This window comes from Lolium perenne, chromosome 4 (assembly GCF_019359855.2).
Source record: "Lolium perenne isolate Kyuss_39 chromosome 4, Kyuss_2.0, whole genome shotgun sequence".
Classification (NCBI taxonomy): Eukaryota; Viridiplantae; Streptophyta; class Magnoliopsida; order Poales; family Poaceae; genus Lolium; species Lolium perenne.
Window position 1 is genome coordinate 387436938 of NC_067247.2, and position 19607 is coordinate 387456544.

The 19607-nt window shown below is 43.1% G+C and overlaps 1 protein-coding gene across 1 annotated transcript; it reads right to left on the reverse strand.

Annotated features, from left to right (window-relative positions):
* Window positions 1–11309: 11309 nt before the first annotated feature.
* On the reverse strand, window positions 11310–12541 carry LOC127297333 (histone H2B.11-like). The gene has a single exon (XM_051327628.2). It carries the CDS (start codon window positions 12330–12332, stop codon window positions 11550–11552), a length of 783 nt encoding a protein of 260 aa, XP_051183588.1. The 5' UTR covers window positions 12333–12541; the 3' UTR covers window positions 11310–11549.
* Window positions 12542–19607: the final 7066 nt, after the last annotated feature.

Consider the following 19607-nt stretch of genomic DNA (forward strand, 5'->3'; position numbering starts at 1 on the left):
AAGCAAAGAGGGGAGAGGCCAATAGGAAATCATCCAAGGGAACATTAGTTATGTCCAATCAGTGGCACAACTAAGGAAATCCAGCAAAGGATGGATTCATAGCTAGCCAAGCCCAAATCACCTAGCACCTACAGCTAGTACTACCCTCAGACAGATAGGCAACCTGTGCCTATTTTGTTTGTCAACAGAAAAGCTCACTGGAAATCCAACAAGGGATTGTCCAGTGATGCATTCATCAAGCCACAGCCAGCCAACAGGGGTGGGTTCTTCCTGAACAGCAAGAACTGCTGTTGAGGCCACCTCAACCACTGCAACAGTCCCAAATCACAAGCCTTGCACACTTATCATCATCAGAAGGGTTCAAATAATGGACTAGGGTTCACAACCAAGGGTTGGCATCAATCTAGCCTTTCACAATTAAAAAGATGATCATAACTGCAAGCAGTTCACATCATTTATCCACTTAGCCAAGCAAGTCAACACAGATAAATGAAATACACAAGCAATAGATTCACCAGAGCCTTGCAGATGATTCACTGGATCATTGCAAGCATCAACTGATGCTTAAGCAAGCACCAGCACACACCAGGCCAAGCCTGTGTGATGCACACACAACACAGAGAGAGCAATAGTGAGGCACAGTTATGAAACAACAACATTTACAAGCAACTGATGATCATGTGATCATCAGAAGCTTGCTAGAGCATGCCAGTACATGCTAGAGCCAACCTAGCAACAAATCATGAATCATTTGACTAACACAACACCAATTCATCAACAGTTGCTTCACAGCTAATCACATAAATAAATTATGATTGTATCCAGAAGCACATCAAATGCTTGATGAATCACTGGATCATAATACACCAGCCAAACATATAAATTCATCACTGTATAACACAGATAAGCCACAGTGATACCCAATTGAGCATAATCATAAAGTGAGCACAAGAATTAGCCACAATTGCTCTGGCACTTGCAAAATTGCAAGAATTACACACTGTAATCAAGCCATGGCAATTTAAATGAATACACTTGAGTATCTGGCAAGCTTATTAACAAGAACAGAGGCTCAGGGATGGAATTAAACAAGAAATGCTAGCACAGCAAGTGCTTAGACTAGAAATTCTTGCACAGAGGCAGGGTAGGGCTACACACAGCAGTAGCACACGCATGGCGCAGCAGCATAGCACAGCAGGAGCAGGCAAGCATGGCGCTGCAGAAGAGCACAACAGCTCTTGCGCAGGCAAGCAAAGCACAACAGTAGGGCTAGAGGAGGAAGAAGGTCAGGCACAGGAGGGAGAAGAAAAGGAGGCGCACTTACCCGGAGTCGAGCAGAACGGCGCAGCCATGGCGGCCACGGCGGCACACGCCGGAGCGCGGCGGCGCCAGGCCAAGCCAGGCCATGGCAGCACCACAGCACCACACGCACCACTGCGGCGAAGCCACGGTGGCGCCACAGCACCAGGAGCGGCGGGATCGCCCAGATCCCGTAACCCTAGCCGCCGCGGAGGAGGTCGAGGACGAGCTGGAGCAGCACCCGCTCCAGATCGACGCGGATGAGGATGACCACCGTCGTGAGGTGCGTCGATTGCGCATCATGGCGGGGGCCAAGTCCGGCGGAGCTCGCCGGAATCGAGCGGCGACGGCGGAGGCGACGCGGATCCCCAGAGAGGGGATTAGGGTTAGGTTTCGGGCACGCGCGAGAGAGAGGGAGAGGAGTGAGGCTGGTCGAGCCGGACCAGGTGGGTCGGTCGAGCTAACCCACTGGGTTACACCGACAGGTGGGCCCAGGGGCATTTTTGCCATTTCACTAATTAACAAAAATACTGAAACTTTAAAAATCAATAGTAAATGTTTCCTAGCTCCAAAAAAATAATTAAAAATATGAAAACCACTCAGTATAAAAAACTCTATCATAATAAAATATGAAATAGATTTTTTGAAGATAAACAAGAATAAGTTCAAATTTGATGATTAAAATTATCATTTAAATCACACATATTATTTTCAATAATGAAAATAAGTCCATAAATTCTTTTGGACTTTAAAAAAACACCTTGACAACATTTCAAGGTTGTATTTTGCCCTAAATAGAGTATCCCCAAATTATTCTTAGTATTAACCTCTCACATGAAATATTAACGACATCGGAAGGGGGGAACAAACCCTAAAACTGGAATCATGCATCAATGCTTCTTTAACCATTGCCCTTATCGGACAATGATGCTATTTTTCAGCAACAGAGGACAAGGGGCAACTGTGGTGACCCTGCATACCACTGCATGTTGTAGTATGCCAGTCGTTGATATAACATTCACGAAGTACCATTCCGCAAATATTACATCCCGTACTTCGTAATATTTGCGGAATGGTACTTCGTGAATGTTATATCAACGACTGGCATACTACAACATGCAGTGGTATGCAGGGTCACCACAAGTCCCGTACTTATCCTTCACCACGCGCTTCGGCACGGGGTAGGAGGAGGCCAGTGTCGAGTGGCAAAGGGTGGGAGGAGGACGAACGTGAGGTCGTCCCCCTCGGAAGCCAACGCAATGGTGGCAGCAGCGGGGATGGCGGCATCATGAGCTTGGGGCACCGTTGCGGAGACCGATGAGGACAATGGTGACGATGCGCTTTGGCGCGCCCTAGAAGTGGGCGCGCCCGTCCTTGTTCCACAATGTGAGCGGCCCGATGAGGCCCTCAGTGTTGTGTAACTCTTCGTATCGGCGCACGTTGTAGAAGTCGACCCACCAACTGTCGTTGTCGGTGGAGCCCCAGGTGGGATTGATGCGCTTATCCTGGCGCAGGCGGTGCCGCTGGTCCCTGGTCTCATCGAGCCAGTGGTCTATCCTTGGTGTGGGAGTCAGCGGGATGCCGATCCCGTTGACATCCATTTTGGACACACCGTTGGTCGATAGGCGCATGTACGACGACACATGGTACCACGTCGCGTACATCGCCCATGCCTCCACAACAGTGAGGCTTCCGTGTCAAGATGTGTTGGTGGCAAGAATGCTCCAACGGCTGCTAGACATGGCTGAGCTGGGCACTATCGAGGGGACGGTGAGGTAGGAGAGCGGCGCGAATGGTGTGGAATCTCTGATAAGGCGAGTTCGTCTTTTATACAACGCCGACAGGCGAAGTAGCATGGCGGGCATTACGATGCAATAACGCTGGCACGGCCATGCGCGGCGAGGCGCTTCGTTGTGCGGCTTGCTGGGAAAGTTGCACGGCCATTACCTAGCTTGACGAAACTCTGCATCCATACATGTGTGTCACTGATAAGGCAGGCCCGCCACTCGTGACCCGTTTTTGCATTGCGTTTGACACCCCCGCAACATCCTCTGTGTAGCGGGAATGAGATCGGAGCATCGAACATTGTATTGGGCCACGTCGGACCAAAAAGAGTTTTGGGACGTGCGGTTAGGACCGGACAAAACGTCTGGCGCAACCCAAATCCCTTTAGGCCCCGCCACTGGAGATGCTCTTGAAGCTCTCAAAGGATTTGCAATTTAAAATAACCTAGTGGTACTTCAATGACAATTGACAACTCGAGAGCATTTTTCCACGATATACAAATAATGATGACACCCTTCAGCTATACACTATGCGGTGAACTAATATACCACTGTATAAATGCATAATGCAGTATGCAAGTAATTGATACAATATTTGTGAAGTACCAATTCACAAATATTACACTCCTAAAAATGGTCCAATATAAATATTGCTGGTTCACATATCAAACACTTATTACTACAAGACAAAAGTGTACAAACGTCTCGGTATCCTCAACGGTCGAGTAAAGATACCACTCGGACTCAACTTCTACTTTAAACAACTTAGAAGCTAGCATAACGGAAATTCAATTCGGCTCCTAGGTGGATATGCTCCCTCCACCTAAAAAAATATATTTCTAATTGTCAAACAAATTTGCAAAAATTTTCGCATGTATATCTCGACAATCTATGTGCGTTCGTGCAGTTTCGCGAAAAACGATATTTTTTGTGGTCGATGTAAAAAAGACAAAACAAGTCACACAAAAGACCTTATTTTTAGCACTAAATTTTATCTTTTTTACACAAACTAAAGTTGATTTTTTATGGAAATACTTTGTGTGTACGTAGCATGTCAAGATGTACACGTGATTTTTTCGTGAATTTTTTTAACATTTCAAAATGTATCAAAATTGCAGTTCAAACAAAAGGAAGCATATGCACCCAGGAGCCACTAAGTACCATCTAAACTTAGCATCTTATTTAAGTAAGGTTGTAGGCTGCTCGGTTCCTCCACAAATATTATCAGCCTTGGCTGCTCGGTTCCTCCACAAATATTATCGGCCTTGACATTTTCATAAATGTAGACTATGTTATAGTCCATGTCTTCAACTACATCTGATAGGTCCGACTCTTGATAGTAGACTTCATAACTGCTTTCGGGTTCTTCAATGTAGTATCTTCTATCGTTGTCACAGTCTAGCAAGGGGCATATAATGATAGGATGAATACGAGTCATAGGGAAATACATGTTTTCGTGAAAAAAAAACTTGAAAAGGATTATTTTATTTTAAAAGGCTATGTGTATCAGCATTCACGAGGTGTCTAGAACTTAACGCGGTTCCATTCCTAGAACATTCACAATCTCTTTCATGTACAAGGAGTGACAAGCCACATTTTAATACATTTGAGGCACGCCACTTTTCTCAAAAGAGATTCTTATCCTTATTACTAGTCGAGCGTACTTTTCTGTCCACACTTTTTTGGTGTGAGGCGTAGTATAAGATCCAATACAACCACTATACTTCTTCACGGCCTCACATACCATGCTTTTGTAAGTCTATCCCCTCTTTGTCATATAGGTAGATTGTTTTAGGCATAAGTTCTCCCCTTCACCGGTAGACCCTTCCGGACAATATGCCCTCCCCTATACAATACAGTTGACTATTCCACACAATCTTACAATCCCTTGTAGACAATATAGTATGTTTGTCATTGCATTTATGCTGTTTCAGACAAAATTCCTCACCTATACAATATTCATAGACAATTCGGGAGAACCCCTTACTAACCATTCATTAATATACGAAAGGAAAAAAGATCCATCCGACTTCTCTAGAGCCATTATAGATCTCATGGTTAACGCATAATATACAACACGAGGATCTTATTAATCCTAGGTGAATATAAATCCAATGGAACATTCACCATCAACACAATGGTTAACGCAATGGAACATTCACCATCAACACAAACCATGATTCCATCACCCACCACATAGTCATCGTAGATGGAAAAGTATTTCTTTGCTTTTCTAGATGCAAGAGTGATATAAATACTTATTTTGCAAGTATTTGATATGAAAATAATAAATGGCATGCACAAGCATTGAACTTGCCTAGATACTGCAATGTAGTGCACTTTGAAGCTTCGGGATGACACGGGACCTCGGGTTCTGAAATATAGCATCATTTTCTAATTTTATGCATTAACTTATTTGTGTGTTTTACCCCTTGAGTGTAATTTTCCATTATTTAAATGGTTTGTATCATTTTTTTTAATTATTAATGATTTTAATACTTAATTCATTTAAATTATATTTTAAATGACTTCCTTTAACTTTATTTGGAATTTTAATTCCAATAAGTATCTTGGGAATTTTATAAATACTTTCTTTAATTTTTAAATAATAAAAAACTTTTTGAAATATTAAATAATTCATTGTCATTTTGGATAATAATTCTTCTTTAAATTTAGTACTTCCAATAAGGAGTTTCTTGTGTTCATATGATATTTTCTATATTTATTTTTCCTAAAAAAGGGATTTTAAAATTCAATATTTTTTCTAGGATTATGAAAGAACTAAATTTCCCATGACCACCAGTGAGACCAGCCCATTAGGCTGGGTCTGACTAACCGGCTCGGTCTGGTCTACCGACCTTGACAGACTGCACTCGGCTCTCTCCCTCGCCTCTCCTTTCTCTCTCGTGATTCCCCTAGCAATTGTGTCGTATTCGCCTTCAGTGCTTGATTTAGGCCAACTCCGACCTCCTATGTTGCTACCATTAGTCGAAAAAGAAGCGCCTATGTGTGCTTGTTCTTCCTATCTATGTTGATTTATTTTTTCTTCCTTGTAGTAGTCGTGCACAACCATAACTGGAAACTAGGGTTTTAGTGTTGTTGGCCTCGCCGTGCTTCGATGGTGCTAGCCGTCGATCCTCGGCTTCCTAGTGGTATATTGGTGCTCGTGTGTATGTTATTCATTCTTGTGTCATCAGCTAGCGTTGGATCCATGATCGGTTCACTACGGCCATAGTGGTCGTGTGAGCACCGCCTCACCATTCCATGGTGATTTCCCTAGAGCGTATGGTATGTCCTACTCATGTTATTCCTCTCTCTTCTTTCTTTGCATTTCCTTGTGCTTTAGGGTTTTGGTGATCTATTTTTTGTGCTAATTATGAGCTAGGATTCATATGATATTCCTACTGGATTTGGTACTTTCGATGGTTACTTGTGGTTTGATTAATTACCTATTGATGTTGTATGTGTTATTGTGTCTCATGTTGGTCTCTAAATTATGTCTGTTTTGAGAGTTAACACATGTATTTCATGTGGGATATTTTCCTATTTGATTTGGCTAGTGTTAATGATTTGTACTAGTTTCTAGCTCATATACTGGTTGTTCTCATGTGATTTTCTAATGAGCATCATTGTTATATCTTGCATATGGTTCTATTATTGCATGAACTGGTTCACTGTGCCAAATGGTAATTGGATATTGTCTACCTTCTCTAGTTAAGGAAGGAAAATAGAGAGTGTTTGAATTACTTTGACTGGTCATTTTGATTGGATTTTGTGTATTCTATAAGTCTTTCATTTGCATGTGCCATCAACAGGTTATTCCATTGGATGGTGGATTCTTTGGAAATCTCTGTGTGATTGCACAAGTAGACTTCATAAGAATGGAATGATTTGATATCTAGAGTAATAGTAGGTGATATGTCTTTGGTTGCCACAACTATTAAATTAATGGATTAAAATGTGTAGACCAATATAATGGTTTTAGTTGTTGGCTTATTGATGAACCAAAATAAGAGCTAATAGTTTATTATAGGGGTTGTACTTCAATGTTTTTATTGTTACTTATTTGTCCATGTGCCAATCTTTAGTGAACATAACTATGTTGTGGTACCTTATTTCAAAGGATGCATAGCTGGTGTTTTTGCTTAACAAGATTCTGGTGTTGTGACTAACTAGATCCTTAATAGCTATCACTAGTTCTCCTGATTTAATCCAAGTGATGTCAAAAACTATTCAAACAAACTATGTTTGCTATGATATATGATTTGGATGCTATATGGACTTTTTTTGATTGATCTATTCCATGATTGGGTTTATACCTTATTCCAACTCCTAGATCTTTTTTTGATTACCCTTGTTGTGCTTCAGGATGTTGATTTACCACTTTCTTGTGGTGTGCCTGCTCCTCCTAGCTGCCTCTTACGTCAACATGATCTCTTTGATATTCTAAGGATGTGTGTGCGATGATGATATACTTATTCTAATTGATGTTGGCCGCTTTTGTGAGATTCTCTTGATGAACTAGGATTTCTGGTGATGAGATACTATTGTTGCTCTTGATAAGATGGTGATCTGGTTGATGGCTTGTGATATGGTTGTGTTATGAAGTTGTGTGCTGCAAGAAATGTTCTTTTATATGTGGCATTGGTGTGCTCTTTGGTTGACAGCAATGAAATGCAATGTTATGTGTGTTTAGCTGCTTGCTTGGTGCAAGTTTCAATGTCAGATTCACCCCCTCTTGTGGATGTTCTTGGCCGTGAAATATCTCACGTGTTCGATTCTTTATTTTTTACCCTTGCAATTTGACATTTCGTACTATTTGATCTTTGATGTGCATGTTGCAAGATTAAGAAGATGTTGATGATCAAGACTTGGTTTATGTCTTTATTTTTATTCTTCTCTTCTTCTAAACTTGTAGTTGTATTTGTAATATTATTTTATTTATTATATTTGTAAAGACATTGTACTATTATGTTAATATCAATAAACATCTATTTTCATTATTGAGTAATGTCTTCATTGGTGAATTACATGTCTTGCCTTATAACTGAATTTCAAATCCAAGTTCTATTTCAAATTCAAATGTGTTAATAATTTCATGCGTCTAGATTCAAATTTGCTTTCCCAAAACCTTAAGACCGACATAGATCATATCAAAACCTATACCAATCAAATGGTGACCTGACCCTAGCCATCAATTAAAAAGATTTTGATCACTATGTTGTTTAGTTTGAGCGCGAAAGATTTGCCTTAAATTCAAACGCATGTACATATGCCAAAAATCCTGAATATGTCTCTTTTTAGTCCAAAATGTTGGGTTGTTACACTCGACAACCTCCACTTCCATAAAAAGGTAGGTTTTCCTATAATCTTGGTAAAATTTTGGATGGAGATTTGCTGCACATGGACATGAGTAATCTTGCTTTTTTAAAAAATAAAAAATAAAAAATTTTCTTTCAAAAGAATCTGAAAATAAATCAACATATAGGCAGTGATGTAGTCCACAAACTTGCAAAATATAAATTTTAAATACTTTATATTCAGAGCTACATAAAAATTACAAAAGTGCAGATCTAATTAGTACATTTTTAAATCTCTAAAATATATTAGATTCTGACATTTTTTCTAGCACAAGATTTTGGGATTGAGATTTTTCATGATCGTGAGATGCATTAGTGGCAATCTGTGGAACTATTTTTAGATTTTTTTATAACTTGTAAAAATGTTTTTAATTATTTTTTTAAAATGTGGGATCCAAAAGCACTATCATTAAAATTTTGCAATATTTAAGTTTTGACTAATTTTATACGTCTATATTCATGGTTGTCTCTATAGTGTGTGGAGAATTTCAACCTTTCGTTACAACATGTGAAGAATCACTGTTTATTTATGAAGGTGTCTACACGGTTAGAATACACAGGACATGGTAGAGAATATTTTTATTCAAAATGGATATTAGCGTTGTTTTTGAATTGGTCCTCCTTGGGTATGCAGTTTTTGTGTAAAGTACTTCTATTACGCTTTTTTATTATATTTTTTATTAGACTGATTGTTATGGATTTTCATGAGCTAGAGAAAATTGTAGAGGTATGAGAGGATTGATGGCGAATCCTAAAAGATGAGACGAATCCTATGATTGATCTTCATACCTATTGAATGCAATTTACGCGAGGGACTTCCTTTAACATAATCAAAAAATTGTATTATAGTTAAACCTCAAATAGTGCTTTTAGCTCACGAGCTCCAGTGCTCTCGCTTAGTTAAAAATTAAAAATAATTTTATAAGTTATAAAAAATCATGAAAATAATTCTGTAGATTACCATTGATACATCCCACAATCATGAAAAAATCCCAATCCGAAATTCTTTTTATTTTGATCTGGACAAAAATGACAAATTCTGATATGTGTTGAAAATTTGAAAATGACTACTTAGATCTACAATTTTATCATTTTTGTGTAGCTTAAAATATTAAGTATTTGAAATTGATCTTTTGCCACCCTCATGGCCTTTCTATCTTTATAATCGAATTTTAGGATTCAAAAGAAAACGGTTAGAATTTACTTCTAGTATATGTGTGGATTTTTTTTCTAAAAAAAATTACAACTCAAAACAATTATTTTTAATTTCTTTTAAAAACGAGATCACTGGTGTTCATGTGCACCAAATCTCTGTCCAGTTAAACCTTTTAGATAATAAAGCGCCTTTAAAAAAAATAGTCGCAAGCAGAACAAAGAAAGAAAAAAAATTGCGAAATAAAGAAAGAAATGTGTTAGACGTGATGATCAGAGAGAGACACTCGAATCGAATACGTTTCAGTACCTCAAAATGAGAAGATGTTTCAGTGATTGCACGGCCCTGCATCGCCGATGGCCAATACGAAGGTTAGAAATGCAAAGGGCGCTTTTGATACATAGGATTTATATATAAATTATGTGGGATTTAAATTCTATGGAAAAAATTCTAAACAAGTTGCTTAATTGATAGGAATATATCCTATAAAAATTAATTCAATAAGAATTTTGTAGTGTAAATCTTATAGGAAAAAATATTATGCTCATATAAATAGTTAATGGATTTTAGAGGAAAATGATCCTATTTTAACGAATCACACGTAGGGATATTGCTAGCACACAAAAAGTTAATGGTATTTCATAACTAATGGATTGAGCAGCAGCTCGTAGATCACCTAAAAAAAAATTATTATTTGAGCTATATCCTGCCAAACCTCATAGAAAATTTCCAAAAAAACTTCACCGATTCAATTGGACATGACATATTTTCCTATTTCTATACTTTTTCTTTTTTATAAATGAAAGGAGCCCTAATTCTGGTCAGCAGCCATATCAGAAGCATTCTCTCTGTTTTTCCCCGACCCGTTACATGTTTGCCAATCATTTTGACGTTTAACATTTGGTTCATAGAAAGATGTCTCATAATTATCTAAATTTACGGTAGATTCCTCTATGAAAAAAAAGATGATTTGGATTTATCCAAATTTAAATATGAGCATACACTAAATATTCTAAATTAGAAATCTGAATCACTACTAGTGTAATTTATTGACCCTAAACTTAAGGTTGCTCAAGGCTGCAAGGTCCATCATCATCCTCATCCTGTGGAGAATTTGGAAATCCAGGAATGATACTCCAGGAATGATGTCGTCTTCAATAGCCTGAGCCCTTGTCACTTGGATCTCTCACCCTTTATCCTTAAAGAGGCTCGGCTATGGATTCTTGCCGGCGCCGTTTACCTCTCCATGCTCGACCTCCAGATTCTCCCTGAGTTCCTGGCCGTTGGGTTAACATTTGGCCGTTGGGTTAACAAATGTTAATCCATGTATAGTTTTTTTCTTCTTTTCTTCTTTTTGCCCTTGTCTTTTAGTTTCTTTCTTTTGTTTCTCTGCCTTTTTCTTGTAGCGTTGCTACAGTTTGTACTTTTCTCCGCCTCTCCATGCTCGACCTCCAGACTCTCCTTGAGTTCCTGGCCGTCGCCGTTGGGTTAACAAATGTTAACCCATGTATAGTTTTTTTCTTCTTTTCTTCTTTTTGCCGTTGTCTTTTAGTTTCTTTCTTTTGTTTCTCTGCCTTTTTCTTGTAGCGTTGCTATAGTTTGTACTTTTCTCCGCCTCTTTGCGGCTCCTTCTAATATACAAAGGCACTCCCTTAGACAAGTGTTCGAGAAAAAAAAAATTGACCCTAAACAATAAAGCTCGCCACTCCATACTTCATCATTCAGATAACATCACTCCATACTCACTGAACACATCCATACCACAAACTGAAGAAACAGGGATCAGTCTCCAACATCACCAAATCTAGCTACAACAAATCTAAACCAGGCACTAGCTAGTGCTAGTACTAAACGAACACTAACTAGTTGAACAGCTAATAAACTAAGAAACCATTCTTGCCCAGTGCTCACTAAGCTAACTAGCTCGGAGATCGGCTGTCATCATCTAGCAGATCAGTCGCGTGACATGTATTTGGTGACGGCCTTGGTCCCCTCGGAGATGGCGTGCCCTGCGAGCTCCCCTGGCAGAACGAGCCTCACCGCGCTCTGCACCTCGCGGGAGGAGAGCGTGGCGCGGCGGGCGTGCTTGGCCAGCCGCGCCGCCTCCTCGGCGAGGCGCTCGAACATGTCGGCCATCATCATGTCCAGGATCTCCATGGTCTTCCCGGACGCGCCCAGGTCCGGGTGCACCTGCTTCAGCACCCTGTACACGAACCTCTTGTACCCCATCTCCGGCCGGCTCCCGCGCCGACGACGCCCGCGGCCGTACTTGGATCCCTCCTCCTTCAGCGCCGTCGATTTTCTGCCCGGCTTGGGCTTCTTCTGCCTAGGCGTCTCTGGACCCTCGGACGCGGGCTTCTTCTCAATCTGTGGCTTCTCGGTTGTCCTCTGCTCGGGCTGGTCCTTGTAGGCGTAGGGGTCCTCCTGCGTCTCCTGGCTCTGCACGGACACCGGCTCCACCACCGGCGGCTCCGGCGACTTGGGGCTGGCGTCTTGCCCCTGCCCGCCTTTCTTGGACTTCTTGGCCGCAGGGGCCTCTCCGTCAGGGGTGGTGACCTCCACCACGTGGACGGCGGTGGAGCCGTGGACGTCGACGACCTCCGGCTCCGGCTGGGTGTCGGCCGGCAGGGAGTCGGAGTCAGGGAGGATGGTAGTGGCGACCTCGACGGTCTCCTTCACCACCTTCGTCTTCACCACGGAGCTCACCACCTTGCGTCCGCGTCGCTTCGGGGCCATGGCTAGCGTTGTGGGTGAGTGAACTACTGAACTGGAGTGGCCGGCGTTGGGAGTGAACTGGGATTTGCAGACAGACGAAGACAAGTGTGCGTGAGCTTGGTTTCGCAGCTGGAGGCGGAGCTTTATGCAGTGAGCTGGGAGTGACACGCGGGACGCGGTCGGACACGCGGCGCAAGTGACACCGGCTGACCGGCAACGTGGTAACTCGTGGTAAACTGGTCTAGAACACACCACGCGTACAGTGCCTGCCGACTTGGGGTCCGTGAACGTTGTCTGAAGATAACGACCGACCCTTGTTCGAAGATGAGATGAGAAAAGATTTCGTTGTAGGCGCGCCTGAAGCAGGATTTGAATTTCGACCAGATTAAGCTAGTACTTCCGGATCATTCGTCAGTTCGCTCTACCATGTTCTCGGCGCTCTCCAGAGTACACGTTTGCTCCCCCAAGTTTTGCTTACTTCTCCCATGCACGTATTGGGCTCTACCAGCTGATGGGCATCTGCACCCAATTCCATCCCGCTATCTTAAGTCTTAACGCACAAGTTTCGAAATCCTTAGAAAAAAAATGATCTTCGCAAACGAAAACATAACTCGTTTCACACGTGCAACCTGTCACAATGGAAAGCAAGATGGAGATAACAGTGGAGATAACAGAGGAGAGAGAAGATAAAGAGGGGTTACATTGTGTCAGTTTTTTTCTTTATTTTCTAAATTTGTTTTTTAAATGAAATATCTTGAGAATCGTAAGTCTAAATTACGATCCGTTTTTATTTTTGACATCCTTGTGTCGAGATCTTTAAAACTAGATCTCATGTTGATAGATTTTGAAGTATTTTTTTTCCGTACTTCCAACACTGTTTGTACTCATGGTGTGTACCTAAGTGTACTCATGCTTTCATTAATAAGTACTTCTATTTTTAATATATTTGATACATCTTTTTCTTTACTCCGTAATTGTACTTGCTTGTGTGTGCTATTTTACCCATGCTTATTTTGTGTGCGCTATTTTAGTCATGCGCGCGGCTATACTTCTACACCAGTACTTGCTCGTGTGCGCGATTGTACTTTTGTACCAGTACTTGCTCGTGTGCGCGATTATACTTCTGTACTAGTACTTACTCATGTGTGTGACTGTACTTATGTACGTGTACTTGCTCGTGCACGCGATTGTACTTCTGTATTAGTACTTGCTCGTGTTCGCGACTATACGTCTGTTACCAGTACTAGCTAGCTCGTGTACGCAACTGTAATTATGTATCAGTACTTACTCATGTGCGCGATTGTATTTTTGCACCTGTATTTACTCGTGCGAGCAGCCAAACGTACGTAGTTGTATGTGTGTGACCGAACATACGTGGCTTTACGAGTGCGGCCGGACGCATGTGCTATACGCGCGTGGACGTAAGCACTAGAGCAGATCTACTCACGCGGGCAGATGTGTCACGCCGGGCTGACATGTGTCAACCATACATAGGTTGTGCGGGATGAATTTTCTCTTCGCAAAGGTCGATCTCTACCTAGCGATACTCCACAAGTTTCCTCTTAAAAAGAAAAAAAGAAAGTCTTAACGCACAAGTGAAAGAGCAAAGTCTAAACCCCAGGTTTTGTGTGTTTGATGACAACACTTGAGTAATCTCACCGTGTGCCTTGAGTATCATTGTTAGATTTGCAAGTGCACGGTGACCTCGCTGGACATGTCAAGATCGGAAGACTGAAGCGTAGTTTATAGATTTTCTGTTTTTGTGTGTGTATCGCGAGGTGACATGGCTGGAGAGAAAAAGGGGAGAAAACCAGTTTTTGCCAGACCGGTACTACCGGTACTAGTAGCGGTAGTACCGCTACCCCTACTAGTACCGCCCACGGTACCTCTATGAAGTTCTACGCTGATTTGACCCACAGTACGAGTTACGGTACCTCTGCGGTACCTGGAGCGGTAGTACCGCCCATGGTACCGCCCAGGTACCGTAACTAGTTACGGCAGTACCGCTCTGGTACCGCTCCGGTACCGCTTCGAGTCCAGTAAGGTTTGGACCCTATTGCGGTACCGCGAGCGGTACCGCGAGCGGTAGTACCGCTCTGTGTCCACGTGGACCAGATCTGGGGGGTTCGAACTCAGAGCGGTAGTACCGCTTACCCAAAGCGGTAGTACCGCTTAGGCAAAAACTGGACATAACGGTTGGATTTGGAGGAGCCTATTTAAGAAGCCCTTCTTCCCCTCGTTTTTATCTCTCCTCTCTCTCTGTCCTCCATTGTTGCTGAGCTTAAACATTGAGGATCTCCTCAACCATCCAACCAATCTTGCCCAAACTTTGTGGATTGGTGGAGGATACCCCGATCTATAGTTCTACCAAGAGAGATTTCACCAATACTTGCTATTCCTTAGTGGATCTTGGTGGTAGGGTTCCTATGGTGGGACATTGGAGAAAGTGCAGCTATGGAGGCTAGCTTGGTGTGTACTAGTTCCATAGGGTGTTGGGAGCCTCCTTGTGGTGTGGAGCTCGCCCCAACCTTGTGAAGGAATCACCGCCTCGACCGGTGCCTTAGTGGAGAAGGGGGAGCACCTTCGTGGAGCTCTCTCGAGGAAGAAGGTGAGGCCTTCCTTCGTGGTGTGGCCGTCTAGCCTCTTGTGTGAGGCTAGCACCTCCTCAACGCAGACGTACTCCCTTTTGTGGGAGGAACTGCGGGAAATAAACCTCGCCTCGTCTCCGCGCCCTCCGGTTGTCTCGCTCCTTACTCTTACTATCTTGTTGATTCCTTTGCTTGTTGCACTTGTCCTAGGTTCATTGTAGGAACACCGCTATCGCTAAAGCTATCACCTTCACCTTCCGTTGCACTAAAAATTGAAAAAGGCTAAAACTTGATGTAGCGCCATTCACCCCCCCTCTTGTTCGCTACGATCCATTCAAGTGGTATCAGAGCGAGGTTTTCTTGCTCGGGCTTTACCGCCTAAGAAATGGTCGAACAAGAGACGGTTGGGAATGGGTCACCTTCCCTTGTGCCACCCGCTCCATCATCTCCCATCGATACCACAACGGCTACGTTGGATGACCTCAAGAAATTGGAGCCATCCATCGTTAACCAAATGAAGGCAATGATGATGGAGTTGGTTGCTCAAAAAACGAACCCTATCGTAGATCCTAAAGCAAGTGCCGAGGATCCCCCACCAAAAGCTAACCCATTTCCTCTTGTTGATTTTGTCGCGCAAACGACAAAAGATCCACAAAAGGAAGGGCTTGGGGAGACCGGCACTTCAACAAAGGGGAAGGATGAGACACCGGTTGCGGAACGTCTAGGGGGTTATCATGAGGTGCCACCACCAAGTGATTACACCATAAACGTTCCAATACCTATGCCACATATCTTGTCACATGGTTCACCACCGTTACTTGAGTCAAATAACTTTGAAAATTGGCAATTCTTAATGCGTTCACATGTGTGCAGCGCATCTACCGAGCTTTGGCGTATCATCGAGGAAGGCTACTCACCACGATACCCAAAGAAATTGACGAGAAGAGATGTGGTGGATGACCAACTCAATGCCACCGCTATCAACATGATTCACATGGTCGTCACGCCCAAGGACTGCGCTCATATCCGCTCGCTCAAGACCGCCAAGGAAGCATGGGATAAACTCGACAAGCTCTTACTCGAAAGTGCGAGCATCCAAAGCTCTCGTTTCGATGAAGTGAACAACATGGCCGACAACTTTGTCATGAATGAAGGAGAGTCCCCCGAAGAAATGTATCGGCGCCTCATCGCTCTTGCCGTACAAATGCAAGATCTTGGAGCAACGTTTGTGGATGACCATTGGATCAAGCGCAAGTTCTACAACGCTCTCCTCCCTTATGAGGAAGTGAAGTTGATGGCCATCCGCCAAAACGCCTCCTTCCGTGCTATGACATCCGATGAAGTTCTTAGCGAAGTCATCGCTTTGGACATCTCCAAGAAGAATGCGGAGGATCTTGTTGCTCGCGCCCACAACACCCGCAAGCCCAACCTTGCATTGAAGATGAAGGTACATGAGGCTAGTGAAAGCGATGAGGATCCCGTTGAGTGGGGACCGGATGATCTCAAGATCAATTATCATGAGCACATGGCTCTCGCCGCCAAGAAATTTTGGGATGGAAACAAGTCCCGAAGCACAAGACCAAGAAGATCACGTGATTCTCCAAGAAGTTTCTCCAAGAGCCCAAAGGAGGGGCAAAGGGGGAGAACATGCTACAATTGCGGCGACAAGAATCATTTTGTTGTGGATTGTATGTTTGAGAGAAGAGAAGATAATGGTGGAAGGCTTATCCGCAAGGAAAAGTTCAAGTCACTCTCCAAAGGATTCTCTAAGTTCTCCCCCAAGCCCGATGACGACAAGGTCTCCTTCACCAAGAAGCCTAGAGCCTTCATCATTTGAGAAGAGTACTCCTCTGATGAGGATGAAGAACATGGGGACAAGAGCTCCAACAAGGAAGGAGAGGGAGTGGACGCCATCGCCATTACCACTCCCTCTATCTCCCTCTTCGACTCTCCTAATGAGAACATCATCACCCACAACGCTCATTGCCTTATGGCAAAGGTATCCACGGAGGTAAAATCCCCTTCCAAACCCTCATCTTCAACTAATTCCTTATATATTGATGATGCCACTAGTCTCACCGTTAAGCGTGAGATTATGGGTTTGGATTCTTTTCTCACTAACATGCAAGGGGATACCAAGACTCATGTTGGGGCTCTCTTGAGCCAACTTGGTGCGGCACATGACCTTATAGAGGATAAGGAGAGGTTGGAAAGGGAAGCGGCAAATGAGATTGCCTCTCTCAAAGAAGAGCTTGAAGATGAACAAAATTTGCGCATGTCTCTTGAAGCTAGTGTCATCGTCCTTGAAGACTCCAACAAAGCTATTGTCTCTCAACTCACCAAGGATCGAGACCATGCTCTTGGTTTGATGGGTGAGCTCAAAAAGAAGATGCTCTCTCTCGAGGAAGCTAACAAAGAGAAAGATGATGAAGACCCCAACTCTTGCCATGACGAGCTTGTTGATCAAGTTGCTTCCTTGAGGAAGCACAATGCTCTTCTCTTGTAGGTCAATGCTCTTCAAAAAGAAGCCTTGGATGAATATTACCGCTTGTGCAAGGAGAAGACCTCATGTTGCAACCATGAAGAAGAAATTGCCACTCTTGAGACCACCAAGGCCAAGCTATTGAGTTTGAGCAGCATGCAAGAAGAGTCTTTGGTGGAATGTCTCCGCATGAGCAAGGAGAAGGCCACTTGTTGTGATCATGAGGAAGAAATAGCCGCCTTGAAGAGAAGGGAAGCCAAGCTCATGGAGGTCAATTCCATGCAAGAGGAAGCATTGAAGGAGTATTTTCCTTTGAGCAAGGACTGTGCGTGTTGCACTCATGAAAGTGACATTGCCAAGATGGAGAGTGACAAGCGTTTACTCATGAAGATGAACGCTCTCCAAGAAGAAGCTTTGATGGAACACTTCCAGGTGAACAAGGCAAAGGAAGTCCAAGTTTTTGATATTTGCCACCCTCACCTGGAGCATGAAGATGAAGTCAATCGTTTGAAGGCCAAAGTTGATAGACTCCAAGTTCAAGCCAAGTACTTGGAAGGGGTCATTGAAGCCAAAGATGGAGCCAAAGAGGGCTCTTGCAATGAAGGAGGAGTGTCTACCAAGCCAAAGAAGAAGAGGAGTAGGAGGACCAAGAAGAAGAAGAACAAGGATAACATGGAGATCAACCTTGAGGAGAGCGATGCTAGCTCAAGAAGGGATGGAGTATCCAACTCCGCCTCGAAGGGTTTCGCCGGCTCTAACAACCCTTCTCATGTTCTTTTTGTTGATTACTATGGACATATTCGTGCTCGCTTTATTGGTCCTCAAAAGGACAATGTTGATTGGACTATTTGGGTTCCCAAACCCCTTGTTACTAACATGCTAGGACCCATTGAAAAATAGGTACCTAAATCCAAGACTTGATTCCTTGTAGGACTATGCTTCCGGTGGCGCTAAGTGGGTGGTTGATAGTGGAGCCACAAGTCATATGACCGGAAGCAAGAATATTGTTGTCGACCTCGAGCCTTCTCACTCTACCGTATCATATGGCGACAACACGTGCTCTAAGGTATTGGGTCTTGGAAAGGTGGTGGTAACACCCGACATCTCACTTGTGAATGTCCTCCTTGTCGAGACCCTTGGTTACAATTTACTCTCCGTTCATCAAATTGCTCGTATGGGTCTATGTACTTTCTTTGATGAACATATGGTGGTCCTCTTGTGGAGCAAGACACTCCGTGTAGCTTTTGTTGGATATGTACAGAACAGATTGTATGTTGTCGATTTCTCCGGAAAGACAACATCTTCCGCTCTTTGCCTATTCGCCAAAGGTGACAAGGGTTGGTTATGGCATCACCGACTAGCCCATGTCAACATGAGGACTTTGCAAAGTCTCGACAAGGGTGGCCACATTCTCGGACTAAAAGAAGATGTCTCTTTTTGTAAAGATCGTGTTTGTAGGGCTTGCGTACAAGGAAAAATGCATGGAGCTCCTCACAAGGCCAAGACTATCATCTCTACCACAAGATGCTTGGAGCTCCTACATGTTGATCTCTTCGGTCCACCGTCTCATGAAAGTCTTGGAGGAAATAAGTATTGCCTCGTCATTGTTGATGACTATTCACACTATTGTTGGGTATTCTTCTTCAAGTACAAGAGTGAGACTCAACGGACCATGATGGAGTTTGCCAACCAAGTTCAACGCAAGTACGACAACAAGATCCTCGCAATAAGGAGCGACAATGGAACGGAGTTCAAGAACTACACCTTGGATGACTTCCTCGGCGAAGAAGGAATCCAACATCAATACTCCACGCCATATACTCCCCAACAAAATGGGGTCGCCGAAAGGAAGAACCGAACCTTGATAGAAGCCGCTCGAACCATGATGATGGATTACAAGTCTAACTACAATTTCTGGGCGGAAGCTATCTCTACCGCATGCCACGCTACTAATCGTCTCTACTTTCGCAAAGGTCTTGAGAAGACACCATATGAGATCCTCACCGGCAACAAGCCAAATGTGTCATATTTCAAGGTCTTCGGATGCAAATGCTATGTGCTTGTCAAAGACACACGCCTATCTAAGTTTGATTCAAGAGCTCAAGAAGGAATTTTCGTTGGCTATGCTACAGATTCTCACGCCTATAGAGTCTTCAACAAGTCAAGTGGGCGAGTTGTAGAATCTTGTGATGTGACATTCGATGAAGATGATAGATATTTGGAGGA

Coding starts and splice junctions, on each gene's coding strand:
- LOC127297333 (XM_051327628.2), bottom strand. CDS start 12,332: ATGGCCCCGAAGCGACGCGGACGCAAGGTGGTGAGCTCCGTGGTGAAG.